Source organism: Sphaerodactylus townsendi, linkage group LG07 (assembly GCF_021028975.2).
Source record: "Sphaerodactylus townsendi isolate TG3544 linkage group LG07, MPM_Stown_v2.3, whole genome shotgun sequence".
NCBI lineage: Eukaryota > Metazoa > Chordata > Lepidosauria > Squamata > Sphaerodactylidae > Sphaerodactylus > Sphaerodactylus townsendi.
The window spans coordinates 110,027,200-110,050,058 of record NC_059431.1 but is presented as its reverse complement, the minus strand read 5'-3'; the positions used below and the strand labels follow the sequence as shown (position 1 = coordinate 110,050,058).

The 22,859-nt window shown below is 46.3% G+C and overlaps 1 protein-coding gene across 1 annotated transcript in view; it reads right to left on the bottom strand.

The window, feature by feature from the left end:
- Positions 1-524: 524 nt before the first annotated feature.
- GRIN3A (glutamate ionotropic receptor NMDA type subunit 3A) overlaps positions 525-22,859 on the bottom strand; it is a 161,541-nt gene continuing 139,206 nt past the window's right edge. The window contains 3 exon segments of the mRNA XM_048504478.1: positions 525-2,977; positions 9,208-9,281; positions 12,587-12,751. Of these exon segments, the coding sequence (XP_048360435.1) occupies positions 2,623-2,977; positions 9,208-9,281; positions 12,587-12,751 (594 nt within the window). The 3' untranslated portion in view covers positions 525-2,622.

Sequence of the window (22,859 nt, the reverse complement as noted above, 5' to 3'; positions counted from 1 at the left end):
GCATGTTGTGATAATGAATTTCATATAAGAGCAGTGGTGGGATTCAGCCGGTTCGCACCACTTCGGCAGAACCGGTTGTTAAAATGGTGCTTGTAAACAACCAGTTGTTCAACTATTTGAATCCCACCCCCGGAACTGGTTGTTAAATTATTTAAATCCCACCACTGTAGAGTCTTTACAGTCCTGCACCTGCTACCTATAAAGGCTGTCCTTTGAGGTAAATATTGAATTCTTACGGGTTTCCAGCACTTCAATTTCCTTTGGATTGAGTCCACTGTAAGAAAGTATTCTACATATCATGGGGGTTTTCTGTAGGAAACGTCCAAGTCAAATGGTCCATCATGTCTGAAAAAAGCTTACACTTGCCAATAACAATCCTATATAACAGACAAAGAAGGTCATATCAAAGGTGTGTATTCCTTTTGAGTGGGAAAAAAGAAGAATTTTACCTCAGCAGGATGAGTTTTTTTTGTCATAAGAGGGACACCAATCTGGGCGAACAAACCCAAACCATTGTGCAAATCAACCAGCCTAAAAATAGTATTAAAATTTATTTAAAACCAAAAACATACAACTATGACCCCCTCCCAACCCCCCCTTAAAACCAGAGTTTTCATCCAGAAACGGAAGATGGCGGGGGGATTTTTGGAAGTCAAGGAAAGACTTCATTATTAATTCCACATGGTTGATGTTCAATGTATTTTAGCGCTGGCTTTTGGTTGGATATTTGAACAATACTACTTATATTTGAGAGGGGCAAGAGAGAGGTAGTTTTGAGTGGGGTCAGATAACGGTAGAAGGGGACCTTCTCCAAGCGTTGCCCATCATATACATTTGTATTTTTAAGATGTCTGGTTTTATGGTGGGAAGGGAGGTGTAGACCAAGGTTTGGTGGTCAGTTCCATCTCCTCTGTATAGTCACGTTCAGGTTGTTAGATATTGGGAATGCTCCCTGAAATATATGCCCACACTCACAAACTATCTTTCCTCTTATCAATCCCCAGTTAGCAGAAGATCTTGAACCTCAACCTGTTGCCAAGTCAGACGAGTCAAGGTTCAATTTACATGTGACTTCCGACGGTGCAAGAGCTAGCTCCTTCGTAGTCATGTCCATGCCCCTCTGCATAAGGTCTTCGCAATGAATGGTTGGGGTTATAAACCATGCTGGTTGTAACCAAGCAGATATGTCCATCTTGGTACATAATCCACTTTAACTCTGAGATGACCAAAATGCAGGTTGACCAGACTGGGGGGGCCACCACAAACTGGGACTGCACAGCTCCAAAAAAACCTGGGCCCTACCAGCCTGTGCACGTAAGGGTTGGATGAGGTGGGATGGGGGAATGATTTGCCAGGTGGTTGTATACCACACATTAACCCACTCCTTGCATGGCACCTGCATGAAGAACAGACATTTACAACTGGATAGCAAGCCACCGCCGGCAACTCACACAACACGTTTCACTGAAAGATACCACTGCACTTCAAAAACATTAAGCCATAGGGGTGTCTTGGGGCCTGCGATTCCTCACCAGCCTAAAAATGACAGGTCCCTCGAGTGTGATTGGGGAAAATAGGCCAAAGAGATGAGAGAGGGAGAGGCGGAACGGGCAACGCCATCAAACAACAGGTAAAGCTACCTGTAGCTTTCCAAAAGAACAGGACGCTTTGTCGTTTATTTCTGTTGGGAGCACGGGGCCTGCTAGAAGTAGCTGGGAGGTCCTTTGCAAATGGAAAGAACCGGAAAGACCTGCCTTTGCCTTGGCGGTGAATCCCAACTAGGGAAATAGGGGGAGAGCTGAATTTTCTAAGGAAAATGTAGTGCATTTGATCATTGGTTTACATACTATGCCAAATGATGGGCAGCCAAAGTCTGGAGTGTATGATTCCAACTTCCAAATGAAAGGGGGGCTATATTTTTGAATGCTCCCTCTTGCTTGTATTCCACTACATTCCCTGCATGTAGTAAATTACACCAGAGGGAGTGGTTTAGCATCACCCTCTCCCTGATGGGCTAGTTGTCTACATCTAGGAAGATTTTGTAGAGCAGCATTTGAAAAGTCTTAAAAGAGTTCAGAATTCTATGCCTTCCATCTCCCCGGTCTTGCTAACCAGCGAGCGGACCATTGTTTGACGTCACAGAAACATCCCCCCCCCCTTCGATTTGGCTCTTTGAGGGCACCCTCTCTTCCACCAACCAGATTGGTGAAGCGAAATAACTGAACAGGAGCACAAAGAGATCAGCCGTCTGGGACATGACCCCAGTCGGTCCGTAACAATTTCGATTAGCGAAATCCACTAAAAGCATCACCAGGACACACAATTCGAAACCATCATTTCAAAGTCTTGTCTCACTCTCCTTTCTTTTTAATCAATGCACAGAAAGGGCGAAAAAGTGGCAATTCCCTTTGAGTGAGGAGCAAAACAGGAGGCCGTGTGGTGTGGAAGCTCTCCGTTTCCCCTAGTCTGGGGTCACCTTGCGGAGGGGCCGCCTTCCCCCTGGACACGGAGGGAGCCAGGAGCTCGAGTATTGCTTGCTGATATCCGCAGCTGCTTTCCGGCGTTATCCCCCAAAAGTACATGTTTGAATTGTTATAGGGAAGAGGTGGGGAACGGAGCCCCTTAGGACTCTGCGGTCCTGTTTGTCCTCTGAAACTCTTCCAGCTCCAGTTTTCTGCTCATGGCCAGCTGCAGTTCTTGCTTGATCACCTGAATCTGCTTTTCCAGCTCAGACAGTTCTTGCATCACGGAGGTTCTCGCAGCGTGAAGGGACTCGGCTTTCCCGTTGGTGGTCAAGGAGGCCGGGGTCTCACTCTTTAACGGGGGGAGGGAGATGTCTTGCTGCTGCTGAGGCGGCTGCTGCTGCTTCAGGATCACTTCGGTCGGGCGCTCCTCGCTGCAGATGTATTTCTTCCGGTGGCAGTTGCCCGGGTTGGCCGTGTTCCACACCGAATGCTGGCTGTTCCCTGCGTTGGACCTACACGAGGGATTCACACTGAGGGTTAGCAGGCAGCCATCTGTTTGCACTCAGGCTTTGCCAGAAATATAGAAGTAGAAGCAAAACACAAAACAAAACAACCCCCTCTCCCTGGTTGTGTAGCCAAGAATTTACAAAAAGGGGGAAAACGAAGGATACAAATGTTCATCTATCTCAGTGATGGCGAACCTTTTCGAGACCCAGTGCCCAAATTGCAACCCAAAACCCACTTATTTATTGCAAAGTGCCAACGCGGCAATTGAACCTGAATAACCCCCTCAAGCAGGGGCCGGCCTGCTATAGCCTCCAGCAAGTCCCACATGCTCCACTCTGTGCCACTCTAGCATCTTTGCCGCCTCTGCCCCCCCTCCCCCCGGAAGAAGCCACCTGGAGCACAGGCACCAGCCCCGCCAGCCTCACTGCTCGCTGAGGTGATCACACATCAAGTCTAGTGGCCCAGGCCAGCCTAGCGATTCCCCCCCCCCCATGACAAACTCTGTGCGCGCGTGCCCACAGAGAGGGCTCTGAGTGCCACCTCTGGCACCCGTGCCATAGGTTCGCCACCACTGATCTATCTGGTTTATCCTGAACGCCCAGGAGGCCCCAAACTCCTGTGCTGTGAAAGGAGCAGGGCTCAGTGGCAGAGCATCAACTTCTCACGCACAAGATCCCAGTTTCAATCCCTGACGTGTCCAGTTAGAAGGATCAGGTAACAGGAGACATGAAAGATCCTGGACAGCCACCAACAAAGAAAAAAAAATACAGACCACTGGCAGACCAAAAGTCTGGCTCAGTATAAAGCAGCTTTGGGTGTGAGCATATGTCAACAGGGTGATTTTGATATTTTAATAGGCTAAAATTCACAGGTGTCAAACTCGCGGCCCTCCAGATGTCGTGGACTACAGTTCCCATCATCCCCTGCAAGCATGGTGCTGGCAGGGGATGATGGGAACTGTAGTCCATGACATCTGGAGGGCCACGAGTTTGACACCTATGGCTAAATAATGGGGTGCGGGGAGCAGGAACCTACTCAGTTACCCTGGAGGGAAGAGAATATAGCTCTATGGATTGCTGGACTTAGCTGGCACCTCAGCAGGAGGATTCTGAGGGCGGGGATAAGCAATTTAGTGTTGCTCCAATGTGTGAAATCACTTCCAGGGCAAAAACGGAAAGGACAGCTCACCCCAAACTCTATGGTTAAACTGGGAAAATGTCATGGCCCTGTGAATACCTTATGCCTCCTTCTACTGAGGCAAAAATGAACAAGCAAAAATGTGGTGGCACTTTCAAGTAGCAGACTGATCATGGCAGGAGTTTCTGTGGACTAGTCCACACCCAGACATGCTGTATACTGTAAAAACAATGTATCCTGATCATGGCAAAACTTGTTCTTCACCTCACCTTAAAGAGACCAACTTCTGTAGTCAACTTGACTACTGAACTGAACTTTGTGTAGGGCTAATCTTGAAGAACATCTGGAACCTTCAGGTGGTCCACAGTGGACCACCCCACTGCATTATGGATTGTGTTCATTTAAACCCCAGTTGTGTGCAACCTGCCATCAGTTAGTGTCTAACCCCCACCCCTCTATGGGGTTGACACAACACAATTTTTGCTGATTATACCCTTCGCAGGCAGTCTCTAAACCAGTGATAGCGAACCTTTTCGAGACTGAGTGCCCAGATTGCAACCCAAAACCCACTTATTTATTGCAAAGTGCCAACACGGTAATTTAACGTGAATACTGAGGTTTTAGTTTAGAAAAAATGGTTGGCTCCGAGGCGTGTGTTACTCGGGAGTAAGCTTGGTGGTAGGTGGCTTTGCTTTGAAGCAACCGTGCAACTCTTCCAACGGGTGAATCACGACCCTAGGAGGGTTTACTCAGAAGCAAGCCCCATTGCCAGCACCCGAGCTTACTCCCAGGTAAAGGATCGTGCTTTAGTACTTCGCATGAAAATCAGTGGGGTTTAACAGCACTTAACAGGGTTACCTACACTGCTTCCCCAAAACTAGTTCTTAGGTTTAATGCTAATAATTGAGCCCAGCGGCGCAGACCAGCCTAGATGTGCGTGTGGGGGTGGGGGCAACTCTGTTTGCATGTGCCCACAGAGAAGGCTCTGAATGCCACCTCTGGCACCTGTGCCATAGGTTCGCCACCACTGCTCTAAACTGAAAACTCTCCCTAATTGGGGGTCATGGCCTTGAAGGCACATGAGTTAGTAACCTGGACAGAAGTCTTGATCTGGTCAATGAGAGTCCACCTGGAGACCCAATATATGCCATCTTACGTTCACTTGATGAAAGGCAGGATAGACATGTTGTCAAAAAGCCATACCGATGGCCATGTTGCCAACTTACTGTTTGAAAACTGCTGAGTTTTACAGTAAATCACCAAAAATCTTGCGAATTACTAGCAAACAAACCTGTTGTTAAGGAGTCTTTGTTTCTGCTCTAGGCATATACGAAATCTTGGCCCCCTCAGTCAAAAAGAATGTGGTAAATGCCACCTCTGGCACCCATGCCATAGGTTCACCACCACTGCTCTAAACTGAAAACTCTCCCTAATTGGGGGTCATGGCCTTAAAGGCACATGAGTTAGCAACAGTGGGAGCAGCAGTGGCGTAGGAGGTTAAGAGCTCGTGTATCTAATCTGGAGGAACCGGGTTTGATTCCCAGCTCTGCTGCCTGAGCTGTGGAGGCTTATCTGTGGAATTCAGATTAGCCTGTGCACTCCCACACACGCCAGCTGGGTGACCTTGGGCTAGTCACAGCTTCTCGGAGCTCTCTCAGCCCCACCTACCTCACAGGGTGTTTGTTGTGAGGGGGGAAGGGCAAGGAGCTTTTAAGCCCCTTTGAGTCTCCTGCAGGAGAGAAAGGGGGGATATAAATCCAAACTCTTCTTCTCTTCTAAATGCGCAACAATAGAAAAAGATGAAGCTGATACGCTATAGAATCTATCAGTTTTGATAGAGAACATGGATTTGTATTTATGTAGTATTTGACTCCAGCTGTGCTTTGTTTAGCTTCTGATCAAATAAGTCAGAACCGCCCCTTCCGCACATGTAGAATAATGCACTTTCAATGCACTTAGCAGCTGAATTTTACTGTGCAGAATAGCAAAATCCACTTGCAACCAAATGTGAAAGTGGATTGAAAGTGCATTATTCTGCATGTGCGGAAGGGGTCTCAGGGCATGGCTTCACAGAATCTGGAAAACTGTGTTAATAATAAAATTACCCTATTATGCGAGATCTAAAAATATATGTAGTAACAGAGCTAACTGGTTTGTAGGTCTCCACTTACTGCGTTCTGGAAATTCAAGTAAATTCTGAGGAGGAACGCAGACTTCTGTGCCTTTTGATTTGATATAATCTTATGGGAAGTACGGAATCTTTTCTGTATCGTTATATGTAAAGCTAAAAAAAAATCCTGATGCGCTTGAAACCGTCAGAAGGCACAATGTTGGTACATTATTAAAAAGAGACTTCTGGGAAATGTCTGACTGAAGGAAGTCTCCGTCTGTTGTTCCCCGGGGAAATACTAGTAATACAGAAGAAGCTATTTTCATCATTTCTCAATTTCTTACCATTTTCTACAGCAACCACCTAAAGGAATAAATGAGTGTTATCATGTAATAGACCGGGTGGAGGGCAGCTGTCTTTCTCTGTTAGTTCCTTATATGCTTAGGGGTCTGCTACTGCAACATGACCCTACAGACATTATAGATGAGTCCACAAAAGAAGCACAACTGGTTTGAACAGGCCTATTGCTGGAAGGGTTCCAATTAGAAATGGCAAACATTAAAGAGATATTTTTATGACGATTTTCTACCCCTCTATGGGGTCCTCGGCCGCTGAATTTCAAGTAGCATATTTCTTTGTGCAACAAAAGCAACTGGAAAGTTATGTTTGCCTCAGGAGTTAGTTCTGCCAGATTTCCAAAACATGCCTTTCAGGCCAGCTGGATTTGTTATGGGGACATGAAAGAGGCAGAGCTATTCAAAAATGCAAAAAAACCCCACACCATTATTATTAATCACATGGGGAACGATGTCAAAACACTACAAACACCCGTCCGATTTGATGGGACGTTGCAATGCAAGTCTGTATACTTAAGCTTCTTGAAACACAGCCTCGGACTGTTGTAAATAGCACCATCATTTTAAAAATTCAGTGGAACAAGGTTGAAGTTACTGTGTTGTTTTTGTTCAGGGAAAAAAGAGAGGCCTTAAGAAAAAGAGATGTGGGGCAAATTGACACTACAGATTTGGAAGACAGCCAGCCTGGTGTAGTGGTTAAGAGCAGGTGCACTCTAATCTGGAGAACCCGGGTTTGATTCCCCGCTCTGCCACTTGATCTGCGCAGGCTTATCTGGTGAACCAGATTAGCTTGTGCACTCCAACACATGCCCACTGGGTGACCTTGGGCTAGTTACAGTTCTTTGGAGCTCTCTCAGCCCCACCCACAGAGTGTTTGTTGTGGGGCCTTATCCTATTAAGAGAGAGAGGGGGAGCAGACGGATGATTATTTTGCCTGTTCTCATTTATTTATTTATTTATTTTCCATGGCTAGAGGAGGATGTGAACCTGCTAGACACCCAGGTGCAACTTCTTGTGCTGAAGTCTGGTTGTCTATCACAGCTCAGTACAGTAGTGGATGGTGGTGGTGGCGAATGTGGGGAATAGACATCGTTTAACACCATAGAGTTTGGGTGCAATCCTAGGGTGTCATATGGTACCAACATGCTGGCCACTTCCAGTTCACTTGGGAAGTGATGTCATGACATTGTCATGATGCCTATTCACACAGCAAAATCCCATACAAGGTTGCCAGCAAATCTATTCCGACTGTCCTTCAGGTGCATATGATTCCTTTCAAAATGCTTTATTTCTCTACTAAGTATAGAGCAGTAAATCAAGTAGAAATTAAAACTGTCTTTTGGTATCAAAAACGCTGAAGCCTTCTGAATGCTTGGGGGAGTTGTATTTGAATCATTTTGCAATTTTTTATTCATCCTCCGATGCTTTTTTGATAGGCCTTATACTATTGAATGAGCTGTTAAAAAGCAACAATTGCTATTGTTAATTTCTATTGTATATATTATTGGAATATATCACTTTCAAGCAGTGGGTTCAAGGTGGTTTTATTGTACATCTTTTTAACCTTACCCGTTACACCCTTTTGTAATTCTGTACTTCTGTGTTGTCTTAACAAAAAGGCTTACATAGCTTTTGCTGTTGGTGTTGGTTTGGACCAATATGGCTCCCTGCAGCTTCCAGCTCCTTTTGAGTTAGAGTACCTTCTTGGCTATGGTGAGCATACTCACACATGTAAGAACTGAGATTGCCTGTTGGTCTGTCATGTCAATGGTGAGATCAGACAGGAGAACGATAAAAATCGGATGAGCTTAGCATTGCTATTACTTTTTGGAAAGGCACGGCATCAAAACAGTTCTTTTTGATTTACGACATGGTTAAGGTGACCAGATTTTTCGTATTAGAAAGGTGCCTTCTGGGGCGCTTCCCTGTTTCCTGACGAGGGCTAAAGAACTGCCTTACTGATGCTCCCAGGTCGGAGGCCCCAGAAGGCACTGCGGCAGCCGCAGTGCCTTCTGGGGCACTTCCCTGTTTCCTGACTGGGGAGCACCGCCGCAAAAGGCAGTGTGCTGCTGCGGGCCATTGTCCGTAATCGGGACAATGGCATAAGCCCGGCGGGACGCGGGACACTCTACGCAAAAGCGTGAGTGTCCCGCAAAAATCGGGACGGCTGGTCACCGTAGACATGGTCAACACAATAATAAATACTGCTTTTTTTGTTTGTCTTTAACTCCTGACTACTTTATGTAATGCTATCTTTGCAACTGTTGAAGGCTTTCACTGCCAGAATCTACTGGCTGTTGTGGGTTGTCCAGGCTGTGTGGCTGTGGTCTGGTAGTTTTTGTTCCTAATGTTTCGTCATATCCATGGCTGGTATCTTCAGAGGCATACCATGGTAGAATGCCATGGAGATAAACACATCTTGCTGTGATATGTCTCTGAAGATGCCAGCCACAGATTCAGGCGAAAGGTTAGGAGCAAAAACTACCAGATCATGGCCCGGAAAACCCACAGAAGCCAGTATTTTTGCAATTGTTTGCAATTTCCTTAAAACAACAACAATGTGTTCTGCGTCTGGGGAACCAACATCAGAGATTCATCTGTAAACAGATTTTGAAAAAGTGATTGTTCTTACCTCTTTTCAACTCGTTTTGCTTTAGGCTGGTGTTTGTCTTCAATGAACGAACTATTTAGAGCTCGGTGCAATCTCTAGAGAAAAAGGAGGGGAAAGTATATTAATCAGTGTTAAAGCTAACCTTGAATTTTGGTAATTCTGCAACTCAGGTTTTCTATGCGTTTTCTCTGCACATTTTGCATTCATGTCTTACTGGGTTCAATATCATTAAAGTGTCTAGAAAGGCTCACCTATATTATGTGAGCAGAGGTGTAGCTCCAAGGGGAGGGGGGGCATGACACACCGGGCAAGTGGGATTAGGGTGGGATTGGAGTGGAGTGCATGGGGCATGGGACACTTTTCCTCCTTGCTATGCCTCTGTATGTGAGGAGGGCTGATAGTTCAGTGGTATGGAAGTCCTCAGATTCAGTTCTGAGCATCTCCTGTAAAAAATGGATCCAGTCGTGAAGCTGAGTAAGTCTTCCGAGTCTGGCTCCAAGCCTGGCTTAGGCCAGGGTCAAACAGGCCCTTGTTGCTCTGATCTCCATGTAGAGATTGAGGATGGGGTGAGCCCAGCTCACCAGCATTCAATTGCACCCCAGTTCCGAATGGGGCAGGGGTACAGCTGGGGGCCAACACTCAGGTTAAGCCCCAGGTGCTGTCTCAAGTTGCTATACCTCTGGATGGGGGAATAGGGTTGCAAGATCCAGGTTGGGAAATACCTGGAAATTTTGGTGGTGGGAGGGGTTTGGAGGGGAAGGACTCCAATGGGGTATAATGCAACACAGTTTATGTTGCAAAGCAGCCATTTTCTCCAGGTTGCTGTCATTTGGAGATCAGTTTTAAAAGTGGGAGATCTCCAGCTACCACCTGGAAGCTGGAAACCCTAGTTCCGTGGTGGCGAACCTTTGGCACTCCAGATGTGATGGACTACATTTCCCATCAGCCCAATTGGCCATGCTGGCAGGGACTGATGAGAATTGTAGTCCATAACATCTGGAGTGCCTAAGGTTCACCACCACTGCCCTAGTTGAACTCCACAAACAGCCCTCTGCAGCAGTACCGTAGTGGTTAAGAGCAGGTGTACTCTGATCTGGAGGAACCGGGTTTGATTCCCCGCTCTGCTGCCTGACCTGTGGAGGCTTATCTGGGGAATTCTGATTAGCCTGTGCATTCCAACACATGCCAGCTGGGTAACCTTGGGCTAGTCACAGTTCTTCTGCGCTCTCTCAGCCCCACCTACCTGACAGAGTGTTTGTTGTGAGGAGGGAAGGAAAAGGAGATTGTAAGCCCCTTTGAGTCTCCTACATGAGAGAAAGGGGGATATAAATCCAACTCTTCTTCTTCTTGAATGAGATGCTACAGCAATTCTTTGGAAAAAAAACCTAGCAAGGTCTATTTTTGCATAAGCTAAAGGGATTAATTCACACACATATACACTATTTATAAATTTCCAGATCTTAAGCTTTGTATAAATAAGAACCACGTTTCCTGCGTTCTTTTTTCTTGCAAGTTTAATCATTGCAAGGGCTTATTTTTTTAATGGACCTTGTAAGACTAAAAACCACTAGCATGAAGGAAAAGGCTTTCTTTTCATTAGGGAACATCATCGATGTCAACCCCTTGAGCCATCGGCCACCTGGAGAGGGTTCCTTTGGCTGATCGCTGCTGTGCCCCCAGCTCATTCTTCACATAGAGGAAGGAAAGCCTTCAGCAACGAACAGGGCCACCAATTACACTTGATCCAGGCTGCTCTGTGTCACAGAGCAACACAGGATACCTCAAAGACCATTTCTTAGCATCTCAATAATAAATTAGGCTGACCAGACGTCCCGCTTTTGGTGGGACAGTCCCGCCTGCAAACAATTTGTCCCGCCTGCAAACAATTTGTTATTTCAATTGTCCCGATTTTTGGAAGGCTGCCGCACTGCCTTCTGGGGCGCAAGGCAGTGTGGCAACCTCCCGCACGCGCGGCTGCAGGAGCACGGCCTTCTGGGGCACTGCTGTTTCCCGCCCTGTGTCAGGGCGGGAAACGGGAGCGCCCCAGAAGGCAGTGCGCTCCTGCGGCTGCGCGTGAATGTGCGTGCATGCGCACGCGCGGCCGCCCGCCTACCCGCCCGTCCCGGTTCACAAAGGTGACCATCTGATCACCTTACAATAAATGCTAAGTACTCTTTGAAACCTATTTTATCAATTCCTAGAGAAATGCTGTTAGGTCTCGGAACCTTAAGCCAACAGACTCTCAGGTATTGATCAGGATTGTTTATTGTTGAGGTATCAGAGCACCCAAGCTCGGCAAAGTCAGTTCTGACAAACCTGGCCTCTGCCATTCCCTTTCTTACTTGTTGTAATCCCCCCCTCCCGTTTTCCCAAGAAACTGTGAAAGACAGAAAAACAGTCCCTGGAGCTGAGGCGCCCCAAAGTTGGCGGCAGATAGTAAGAGAGTGCTACCTGGCTTCCTGCCCCTGAGATAATGGATGCAATTCTTTCTTTCATGGAACCAGTGTGCCAGGGGAAGCCTTGTTATCTACAAAGCATGTGAAGCCATGAAGTAAAGATCAAGGAAAGAATGCCCCAAATAGCGATGGTTACATACAGTGGGCTGGTTACATATATCTATCAGCAGCATTCGTTTGTTGTTTTAAATGCTTACATTGATTCAGGAATTCATCTCAATCACATAGATACTACCCCCCTGACAAATGCACATGATGATGATGATGATGTTTCACATCTACAGAGGAATTCTTAGATGATACAGTATCCTCATTGATGGTTGCTAGACCAACCATATCTGGAGAGGCAAGGGCAGTGGCGTAGCACCAATGGGACTGGGTGGGGCGCAACACCCCAGGCGCGCGGAGTGGCAGGGGCATGGCCAGGGCATTCTGGGGGCTTGGTGGGGCGGGGGTGGATGGCGTTGTGGCAGAGGCACAGGCATGCGCATGCCCCGGGCACAGTTTTCCTTTGCTCCGCTTCTGGGCATGGGACCTGGCTGTGCTTCTACATTATTCCATAGTGCAATACTCCTCCACCCCACCCCAAGTAAAGTGAATTACAACTTTTTACTCAGAGAAAGGTACAGGATGAATTCAGAGCAATCATGCCATGTGAGCCGAACCCCCTTCTTGGCCCTGATGACTGAAGTAATCTTGACGAATTGGGATCCAGACTGTAGATCATTTACTCTGTCCTGTAAAATTTTGTCAGGGCTGTGTGGAACTCACGGTGATCCCTTAACTGTCTAACTCCACCCCTTCATCTGCATAGCCCCACCATTGGTACCACTCTAGGAGAATGGCTTTTGACCATTTTTTTCGGTTTGAGGGGGCAGTATAATCCATTTAGAAAAAAAAGATAATTCCATTGAGAGGCTGTTTTGTAGCACCAGAATACATACCTGACTTGTATGGAGCCAGTATCTCATTCTGGATTTCTTTTTAATTCGTGGGATCACCAGCCTGTATACTATGTGTTCTCCAATGGTAGTGAGAATTGACAAACCAAACCCGACACATAACATCACAAACAGTCCTGAAAAGTGTTTAATGCCCATTTGCAAGGTCTGCAGGGAAAACAGAGAACATCAAATTGTTAATAATGTTAGCAAACCTGGAGCACGCAGGTAGCTTAATTGATTTTTTATTATCACTGCCATTTCATTTGACGCCATTTTGGTCGGCACACAGGGCAGACTCCAGTCTGTTAAAACCCAGGATCCACACGCAACACCAACCATTTAAAATGGTTTTTTTAAATCATGTAGTTAATTTTATTTATAAATAGCCTTTCTGTTGGTAGATACACGCAGCATTTAGCGCCGTGGTGGCGAACCTATGGCACTCCAGATGTTCCTGGACTACATTTCCCATCAGCCCCTGCCAGCATGGTCAATTGGCCATGCTGGCAAGGACTGATGGGAATTGTAGTCCAGGAACATCTGGAGTGCCATAGGTTCGCCACCACTGATTTAGCAGATACCACTAAAGACCCAGCTACTAGTGCGTTGCATTGCATGAAGGTTTACTTGCTAAAAGGGTAGGGTAGCACGGAGATAAAACAATGAATACTGTACTGTCACATATTTATAGTTGTCTCAGCACATGGCTAGGACTGGCTTACTGATTGAGAGAACAAAGAAAGCAAGTTAATGTCATAGCTTCAGATATAGGTGCTCACCAACAGGTAAGCAATAGTTGTCAAACTGGCCAATAGCTAATCAGTAGGTCAGCTCATTAGTGTGACCTCAATATCCTGTTTTTTCCCCACACACAGATAGTTAACACTTTCATGACTGTTTGCGACAGACACTTGCAAATACCAACAAACCCCTTCTCAAGTGTTAGTCACACAAGTCATGCAAAAATGGGCTTAGTGAGATTATCCAGCCACCAGCACTGGATATCAGTAAGTCCATTTCTGTTGCTTTTCTCTCACAGATGCAATCTTGACAACGACGTGCTTGCTTCCTTTCTTGATGCCTTCACTCTTCACCAGAGCTTTCCAGGGGGCATCCATTGAAAATGCTGGGGGGAAGAATTAGGACTAATAAAAGGAAACACTTCTTCACGCCACGTGTGATTGGTGTTTGGAATATGCTGCCGCAGGAGGTGGTGATGGCCACTAACCTGGATGGCTTTAAAAAGGGCTTGGACAGATTTATGGAGGAGAAGTCGATCTCTGGCTACCAATCTTGATCCTCTTTGATCTCAGATTGCAAATGCCTTAGCAGACCAGGTGCTCAGGAGCAGCAGCAGCAGCAGAAGGCCCTTGCTTTCACATCCTGCACGTGAGCTCCCAAAGGGACCTGGTGGGCCACTGCGAGTAGCAGAGTGCTGGACTAGATGGACTCTGGTCTGATCCAGCAGGCTCTTTCTTATATTCTTATGTTCTTAGAGTGATGCAAGAATTTCTCGTGATTCCTAGAGAGGTGTGATATGACTTCCTGGTTTCCCCTGAAAGTGACATCAAGATAGCCCTGATGGCACTGGCTCATGTTCCTCCCATCAACTGGGATTTCGCAGAGCACGAGGTACGGTTGTAAGCCTCCAGGTGGGTCCTGGGATTCTCCTGGATAACTCATCTCCAGACTGCAGAGAGCAGTTCACCTAGAGAAAATGGCGGCTTCAGAGTGTCAGCTCTATGGCATCACATCCCTGTGGAGTGCTCTCTAAACTCCACCAGGGGCGTACTGCCCAAGGGAACATAGCGGGTCGAATGTCCCTGGGCTGTGGCCATTTAGTCATATAGGGGCCCCCACACCCCTCCTCCTTCCCCCCGGGTCCAAACACTGACTTCAAGACCTGGTGCAAAAAATGTTGTTTGGTTGTGATAGGGGAGGGCAGCCGCCCATACCGAGGTGTGTGTGTGTGTGTGTGTATGTGCAGGAAACTCAGATTTTGCACCAGGCTACATTTTCCCTAGATACACCTCTGAACTCCACCCTCTCCAGACTGTGTCCCAAATCTCCAGTGACCTTAGCAGGAGGTTTGGGGGCTAGATAGATGTTTCAGGATCAGTTGGCAGAGGTGGGATCCAGCAGGTTCTCACCAGTTCCCGAGAGTGGGTGACTAATTATTTGTGTGTGCCAAGAGGGGGTTACTAATTGCGTCTGCTTTTCCGCTAGAAATTCCATTAGGTCCAAAAATCATAAAGGCCTGTTGTTTCCTATGTGGCTGGTTAGCGAAGGTAGAAAACAGGATAATTCTCCCTGTTGGGCTGTTTTAAAAACATGTTTTAGAAATATGGTAAAGTTCCTTGTTCATGGAAAGTATCCTTCTTTTGATTTCTAGAAACAAAATTAAGTATTTGAAAGTATTAAGTATTTGACAGGCAGTCAATTAGAGGAGAAGTAGTTGTTTCTGTTGGCAGTAGACGATAGGACTTGCTATAATGAGTTTAAATTATGGACAGAAAGATACCAGCTGGAAATGAGGAGCTTTTTTTTTACAGTAAAAGTTTTTTACAGTAACAGAGAAATTATTAATGCCCCGCTCCTGGAATGCTCGGCCATGCCCCTGTTGTGCCCCACCCAGCCCCATTGGCGCTACGCCACTGTTTGAATCCCACCACCATGGGAACCTGTTACTAAAATTTTTGGATTCCACCACTGGTCGTTGGTAGAGATGTCAAAACATAGCACAAGCAAATAACAGCAGAAGCATGTTACAACGGCCCCTCATTAAAGCCTATTTTTGAAGATCAGTTTCAGGACCACATTTAATGAGAGGGAGGAGGCGAAACTAATTACAGCAGGGCTCAGGGAATATGAAATGATTAACTGCAGTGACAGCAGCTTTATATATAGGCAATGCCTTTCATGGTTGAAGGTATTGCAATGAATTAGCGGAACAAATAATAGGGCGGAGATGCAGGTGAGTTGTTTTGTAAAACTTTATTAGGTACCAAATAAAGTTACACTAAACATGGGGACAGCAAACATTTTCTCAGGTGTCAGCTCCAGAAGTTTTATTCTTAGAGAATGGGACTGACTACAGTGTAATGATGCTAATATATTTTCATGCCTTTCTAGAAGGGTCAGCTTTCACTACGCATCTTTTAAATAGTGGACTCTGCAGTCCAACTATCCACTGATTGTTTGGCAGAATCCATCTGGCCAAGATTCTCTACTTTCATGTTGGCCTACAATCTCAGCTGGCATAGGGTTAATTCAGTGATAATGTAGATTGACCCAAATCAGTCAAGGAATTGTGGTGGTGGTGATAGGAAGCAGTGCTAGAAGAGAGAAATGGAAAGACTTATGGGTCTGTTCAAAGTAAAATTGTACAAAACCAGCATCTTTTAAATGCATTTGTTACCCCCTTCAGAAACACTGCTGTTCTAGCAAAGGACTGTAGGTTCAGATACCGGCCTCTATCCTTCCAATACATCCAGTAAAGTGTTCTTTTCTCTTAAGAGATACAGGGTTTCTCTTAAGAGATACAGACTTTTTGTTCCCTGCTGCAGCTTCACAGACTGACAAGGGATGGGGGAAATGAAGGGGGCTTGCTTGCATTGCACTAAAACCAGATGTGACATCACTGAGTTGTGGGGATGCTGTAGGACTTGCCCAGCACTCTGTGGTTTAACCAGGGTTTTGTGTGAATTCTGGAAGAGGAGGAGTTTGGATTTATACCCTGCTTTCCTCAACCATAAGGAGTCAAAGCAGCTTACAATCACCTTCCTTTCCTCTCCCCACAGACACCCTGTGAGGTTGGTGGGGCTGAGGCAGGGGTGTAACAAGGCAAACTGGAGCCCTGGGCAAAACCTGAGTTTGATGCCCCCCATGGGCAGTGGAAGGAGGTGGAGCTCCCCCGTCCTCCCCTGGTGGCTTGTGGCTTCCCCCCTCCCTGCCCTCTGAACTTAGGTGCCCCCCTTACCGACGAAATGGCGCGAGATGCGGGGGGCAGGCAAGTGGAGTCAGGCAGCGGCAGCATCCAGGGGAGAGCAGGGGAGGTGGGTCGGCCAGGTGCATGTGCGCCCCTGACTGCTAGTCCTGCCACCCCACAAAGATCCATCTGAGGACACAGCAGGGCTGGCAAGAGGCAGAGCACAGGCAGAGCACACGGATTGGGCCAAGCTGAGCCGGTTTGGAGGCGCTAAGAGGGCCAAGAGCCCGAGCCTGCCCCCTCCAAACTCTGTGCGATCCGAACTTGCGGTAACATCCGAGATTTTCTGATGCGTTTTTATTTTTTTGTGTTTTTCGCATTTCGGCCTGCAGGGGGCACATTTTTAGAGGTATCAGCACCAAAATGTTAGGGTATCTTCAGGAGACTGTCCTGATGATGCCCCCAAGTTTGGTGCAGTTTAGTTCAGGGGCCCAAAGTTATAGACCTCCAAAGGGGTAACCCCTATCCCCCCATTTTTTCCAATGGGAGCTAAGGAGATGGGGGCTGCACCTTTGAGGGCCCATAACTTTGGCCCCCCTGAACCAAACTTCACCAAACTTGGGGAGTATCATCAGGACAGTCTCCTGATGATACCCTGCCCCCCCTCAGCTTTTGCATACGTAATGATGTAAAAAGAAAGTGTCTTTTCACTATTCTTAGATGAAAGTAATGTTTAAATCTTTGAAGGGATGTCATGTTGAAGATGGAGCAAGCGTTTTTTTTTCTGCTTCTCCAGAGACTAGGACAAGGAGTAACGGATCGGCGGGACAGGAAAAGAGATTCCACCTAAATATTAGGAAGAACTTACTGACAGTAAGGGTTGTTTGACAGGGGAATACGCTGCCTGGGAGGGCGGTGGAGTCTCCTTCTTTGAAGGTTTCAAACAGAGACTGGATGACCAACGGCCAGGAGCGCTTTGATGGTGTATTCTTGCATGGTAGGAGGTTGGACTTGATGGCCTTTGTGATCTCTTCCAACTTTACGATTCTTTGATTTGAATACTCATTTTACAGCTGACCTACATATGCAAATTAACGATGGTGATAGAGAACTCCTTGGGCAGAGCTATGTCAGGTGTGGGGGAATCACACCCCCTCGTACTAAAAACCAATTGGACAACAGCAGGTCGGGAAAAGAATTCTAGTGAAGCCGCTCCCCTCTCCCTCACCCTCCTGGGTGTTCGTTTTCCATATGCAGAAGGAGAACAACATGCCATCGAGTCACAATGGACTAATGGAAACCAGTGGCGTAGCTACAAGGTGGTGGGGTGGGGGTGCCTGTTGCACCAAGCTCGTGGCTGGGGCAGCGAGAATCTCCCCCACCTCCTTACTCCACCTTACTTCCCCCTCACTCACCAGGCCTGGCCTCACCCAACCAGCCTGGCCTGTTTTCAACCCGCAGAAAGCTGTTTGCTGCCAGCTGGAAAAGGTAAGGGGGGGTGAAGGGGGAGGGGCTGTGGCCAGTGGTGGGATCCGAAAATTTTAGTAACAGGTTCCCATGGTGGTGGGATTCAAACTGTGACGTAGCACCAATGGGGCTGGGTGGGGCACGATGGGGGCATGGCCGGGCATTCCGGGGACGGGGCATTCCTGGGCGGGGCTGTGGCAAGGACGCAGCCGCTGCACCGGTCCTTGGGCGGGAAACGAATGGACGCAGGCACAGGCTGCCACGCACGCCGGTGCACCTCCTGCTAGACTGCTTCAAGTTCTGCGCTCTACTGCTGAGAGGAGGGGCACAACTAAGGCAAAAATCACATGGCAAAATCAGCAATTAGTAACCCCCTCTCAGCACACACAAATAATTAGTAACCTACTCTCAGGAACCTGCTGGATCTCACCTCTGGCTGTGGCCATGGGGCCCCCCGAAAACATGGAGTGCGCTCCGGGTACACTCCTGCTCAGCTACGCCTCTGATGGAGACCCATCCATAGCACATTCTGGGCAAAAGGCAAGCAGAGGTAATGGGCCATTGCCTTCCTCTGCCTAGCAACCCCTGTCTTTCTTGGGGGTCTTCCATCCAAATACCAGTAGTAACCAGGGCTGCCTTTTAACTCCAAAGTCCAGGCTAAGCTGGGCTATTTGGACTGCTATTCCACATGTGGGGATGAGTTGATTCTTTAGGCCCTTCCGCACATGCAGAATAATGCACTTTCAATCCACTTTCACAATTGTTTGAAAGCGGATTTTGCTATTCTGCACAGTAAAATCCAGCTGCAAAGTGCCTGGAAAGTGGATTGAAAGTGTATTGTTCTGCATGTGCGGAAGGGGCCTTTTCACTTGGGAGTACAACCCCCCCAACACACACACACCTCCATGCGCACACCTGTGTGAAGAACTCTAACACAAGATGACTCTGAATGCATAGAAAGTTTTATAAGATTTAAAGTTCATTTGAGCTTACAGATCAGCTGCATTGTGCTAGCGCTGCTGCATTGATCTAGCCCCAAGGTATTGTGGCTCCAGTCACACTCCCCTGTGTTGTTTGCTTTCCCTTTGTTTGAGTTGCGTTTGTAACCTAATCTCTTTCCTGGCTGAAAGAAAGCTTGATAATGAATGCACTCCTGGATTAAGCTCTCCAATTCAAGATCATTCCCTTCATATTAGGAGTTGATTCATTAAGTATGGCAGCTACGCTTGATTAATTAAGTCACGAGTATAATGATTCCATTTACTTAATGGGAAAAAGGGCATTTTTTAATTTGTACAAGCTGCTGCCAAATCAAAGAGTGAGTGGACAAGGTTTTAACAGGCTTTACACCTGGGGTTTCCCACTCAGCTCTGGGTAAGGAAATACCTGGAGATTTTGAGGGCTAGAGCCCAAGGAAGGGCGGGATTTGGGGGAAAGGAGGCACTTCTGTGGGGTATATTGCCACAGAGCCACCTTTCAAACCCTCCATTTTCTCCAGGGGAGCTGATTTCTGTCACGTGGAGATCAGTTGTAATTCTGGAGATCTCCAGCCGCCAGATGGAAGTTGGTAACCCTACTTCCCTGGAAAAACCCCCCACAGATTTCTGTACATATGGAAAATTTGCAAACTGTTAGCATCTTGGAGTTTCTCTTCCCCTCCCTTTCCTTTAGGAAGTGCTTTGCCCACAACAAGAAAAAAAATGTGTTTTCACAATGTCTCAAGAATAGCTTAAATTCTGCCCACAACAAGAAATAAAAGCAAATAAAAAAATTGAAAATTGATAGCAAAGGCGAAGGATAGCAAGAGCAGCCAGCTGAACTAAAGTGGACGGGGGGGTGGGGCTCTGCAGGGTGCGGGGCTCCGTGGGGGTTTGTGTTGGAATTTCCAGCCTTGCTTGCATGCAGCAATAGCAAAGCAGGACGGAATTCTGGGAAGCTGCACGAACATTCTAAAGGTGACAGTTAAACTCTGTTGGTAGCGTTCTGTTCCCTCACACACACTCTGAGACTCCCTGACTGACTGAGTGGAAAGATGTTTCTCTGTGCTCTGTATACTGCTTAAACCAAATGATATATAAAAAGTGCTCTGACTATATACTAAAAGATATTGTAACGTAACCAAACTATGAGCCGTGCATGTAACTATTGTATGTGATACTGTGTATATAATGTATATACTGTATGTTTTCTCTCTCAGTTTAAGTAAAGTTCTGCTTATGTTTATGAGCTTCTGAGGTAAAACAGCTGGTCTTTTGAGAGATAACTATTCTAATTTGACGTGCCGCACAATCCACATTTCCGCTCGTTACTTTGCTTGACCGGATTATATACACTAAATATACCTGTTGCCCTTAAGTTTGCGTGCGGGGTGGAGGGCTGCAGGGGGGTGGGGCCCAGGCACCATTTTGTCCTGGGCTCCATTTCTCCCCCCTGTGCTCCTGCAGTGGGTAATCAGCTAAAGAGTGCTAGTCAGCTAGTGGCACCCACTTTTGACATACATGCCATTTGAACCTGTGCTAATGACGCACTGCTGGAAGGGGGAGGCTGCCTTCACATTTGAAGGACTAGGGTTTCGGCTCCAGTACCACTGTCCCTCAACATCTCTTGAAAGGGGGCCTCTAAAGCAAGAAATGCAACTACCATCAACTGCTATATATTGATGGTGCAGACTCAACAGAAGTCCTGTGACACCTTAAAACACTAAAACGAATTCTGGCCTGGGCTTTTGTGAGTCAAAGCTGACTTCTTCAGATATTAGGAAGAGAAATATATGGAATTGGAAAGAAAAGTGATATTGAAATGGTATAGATCACCAAAACAACTAGCATATATGATTAAAGGACTCAGTCCTAAATGCTGGCATTGCGGAGATCAGGAGGCATATTATAGCCATATGAGGACGGAATGTGTAGAAGTGAAAATTTTTTGGACAATCGTAATGTTATATATCGAGAAACTGGTGAAGATTAATATTGGGATAAATAATGATTTAATGTTCATGGGTGTAATGGAGGATAGAAGGGTAGATAAAAATATAGCTATATGTATAAAATAATGATCAAAGCAGCACATGCAACAATAGCTTTAGGCTGGAAAGAAAAGAAAAAATGGACAATCCAGAAGTGGTTGGAATACATCTGGGAACAAGTGACACTGGACATTTTCGAAATAATAACAAAGAATAAACTGTGGCAAGATAAACAGGGTGAAATTTTGAAGATATAGACCATATACGCGGACTGGATGAAAGAAGCTGGAGTCAATGAGGAGAAATGGGAGAAGAGATTACAAACAATGAACTTACTGCTGTTTGTTTGATAAAACTATGAAAAATATAGGGGGCAGGGGAAAAAGGGGAAAATGTATTGTTTGAAAAAAACGAAGAAAAGCATTAATAAAATGTAATATTCAAATGATACAATTAAATTTTTTTTAAAAAAAAGATATTAGGAAGAGGAGATCATTTCCTACATTTTTTGTAATGAAAATTACAGCCTTGAACACATTTATATTCCACCTTTCTCTCCCGTAAGGAGACTCAAGGTGGCTTACAAGCTCCTTTCCCTTCCTCTCCCCACAACAGACATCTTGTGAGGTAGATGGGGCTGAGAGAGTTCCAAAGAACTGTGACTAGCCCAAGGTCACCCAGCAGGAATGTAGAGGTGCGAAAACACATCTGGTTCACCAGATAAGCCTCTGCCGCTCAGGTGGAGGAGTGGGGAATCAAACCCGGTTCTCCAGATAGAATCTACCTGCTCTTAACCACTACACCACGCTGGCTGTGGAGAGAGAGGAAGAGGCATGGGAGGAAAGGGTTAAAAATGCTCTCCTACACTGAATCATCCCTGACCTTCAAAGCAGATGCAGTGGTCTTCGGCTACCCTTTGAGGAAATGTCTGTGACCTAGTGGAGAACATACTTTGTAAGATGAAGGTTAAATACCTCATATCTTGAATTAAAGTAGCAGAGATGGGGAAGATCTCTACTTGTGTCCTTGAAGAACTGCTGCCAGTCAGAGAAATAATACCAGAGTAGTCTGAATTGGGATATGACTGCTTCATGCATTCATATCTGTGTCCCGTGTGCCTGAAGGCATCGAAGTAAAGAGACTCGAGGGAATGACACATAGTTAGGTGAAGCTGGCAAACTGTTCAGTAGAAAAGAGAGCATAGGATCTACTCCAAATTTCTATATACAAAGAAGTGTCTCAAAATAGATTTGAGAGGGGAAAAAAGAGAAAATGTGTTTGCCGTGCGTCTAAAATTGGTTAGAGGGCTACAGAGCTAGTGACAAATCCAAGAAGACGGATATTCCATAGTTTCAAGGAATCACCCCAATCAATATTTCACTTACAGATATGGCCATGATTGTATCGTTACTCTTTGCTGACATGTTTTCGTACGGCAGCCAAAAACGGTACCAGAAATGGTTTCCGGGGGAAAACTGTAAAACCGTGTGCTGTTTTACTCAGTGATCCCAGCGCCTTGGAAGAATGTTGACAAGGGGGGATCTTCTCTTCTTCACTCCTCTACTGCAGAGAAATGGTAGTGGAGGCATCAGACATGCACAGGGATTGCTATTTTAGAATGCATTCACATCACAGGAAGGCCTAGCAAAGACTGTATTATTTGAGACTTTTAAGGAAACAACAACTGAATGGAAAACTCCTGGTGTCCTTTTACCACTGTGCTATAGAGAGTGTCTTAACCTACTGCATCTGTGTATGGTTCTCCAGTTGCACAGTGGCAGATAGGAAGGCGCTCCAAAGGGTGATCACTACTGCACAGAGGATTATTGGCTGCCCTCTCCCCTCCTTGGAAGAACTCTATAATTCCCGAAGCCTAAAGAAAGCCCAAAATATTCTGAGAGACCCGTCTC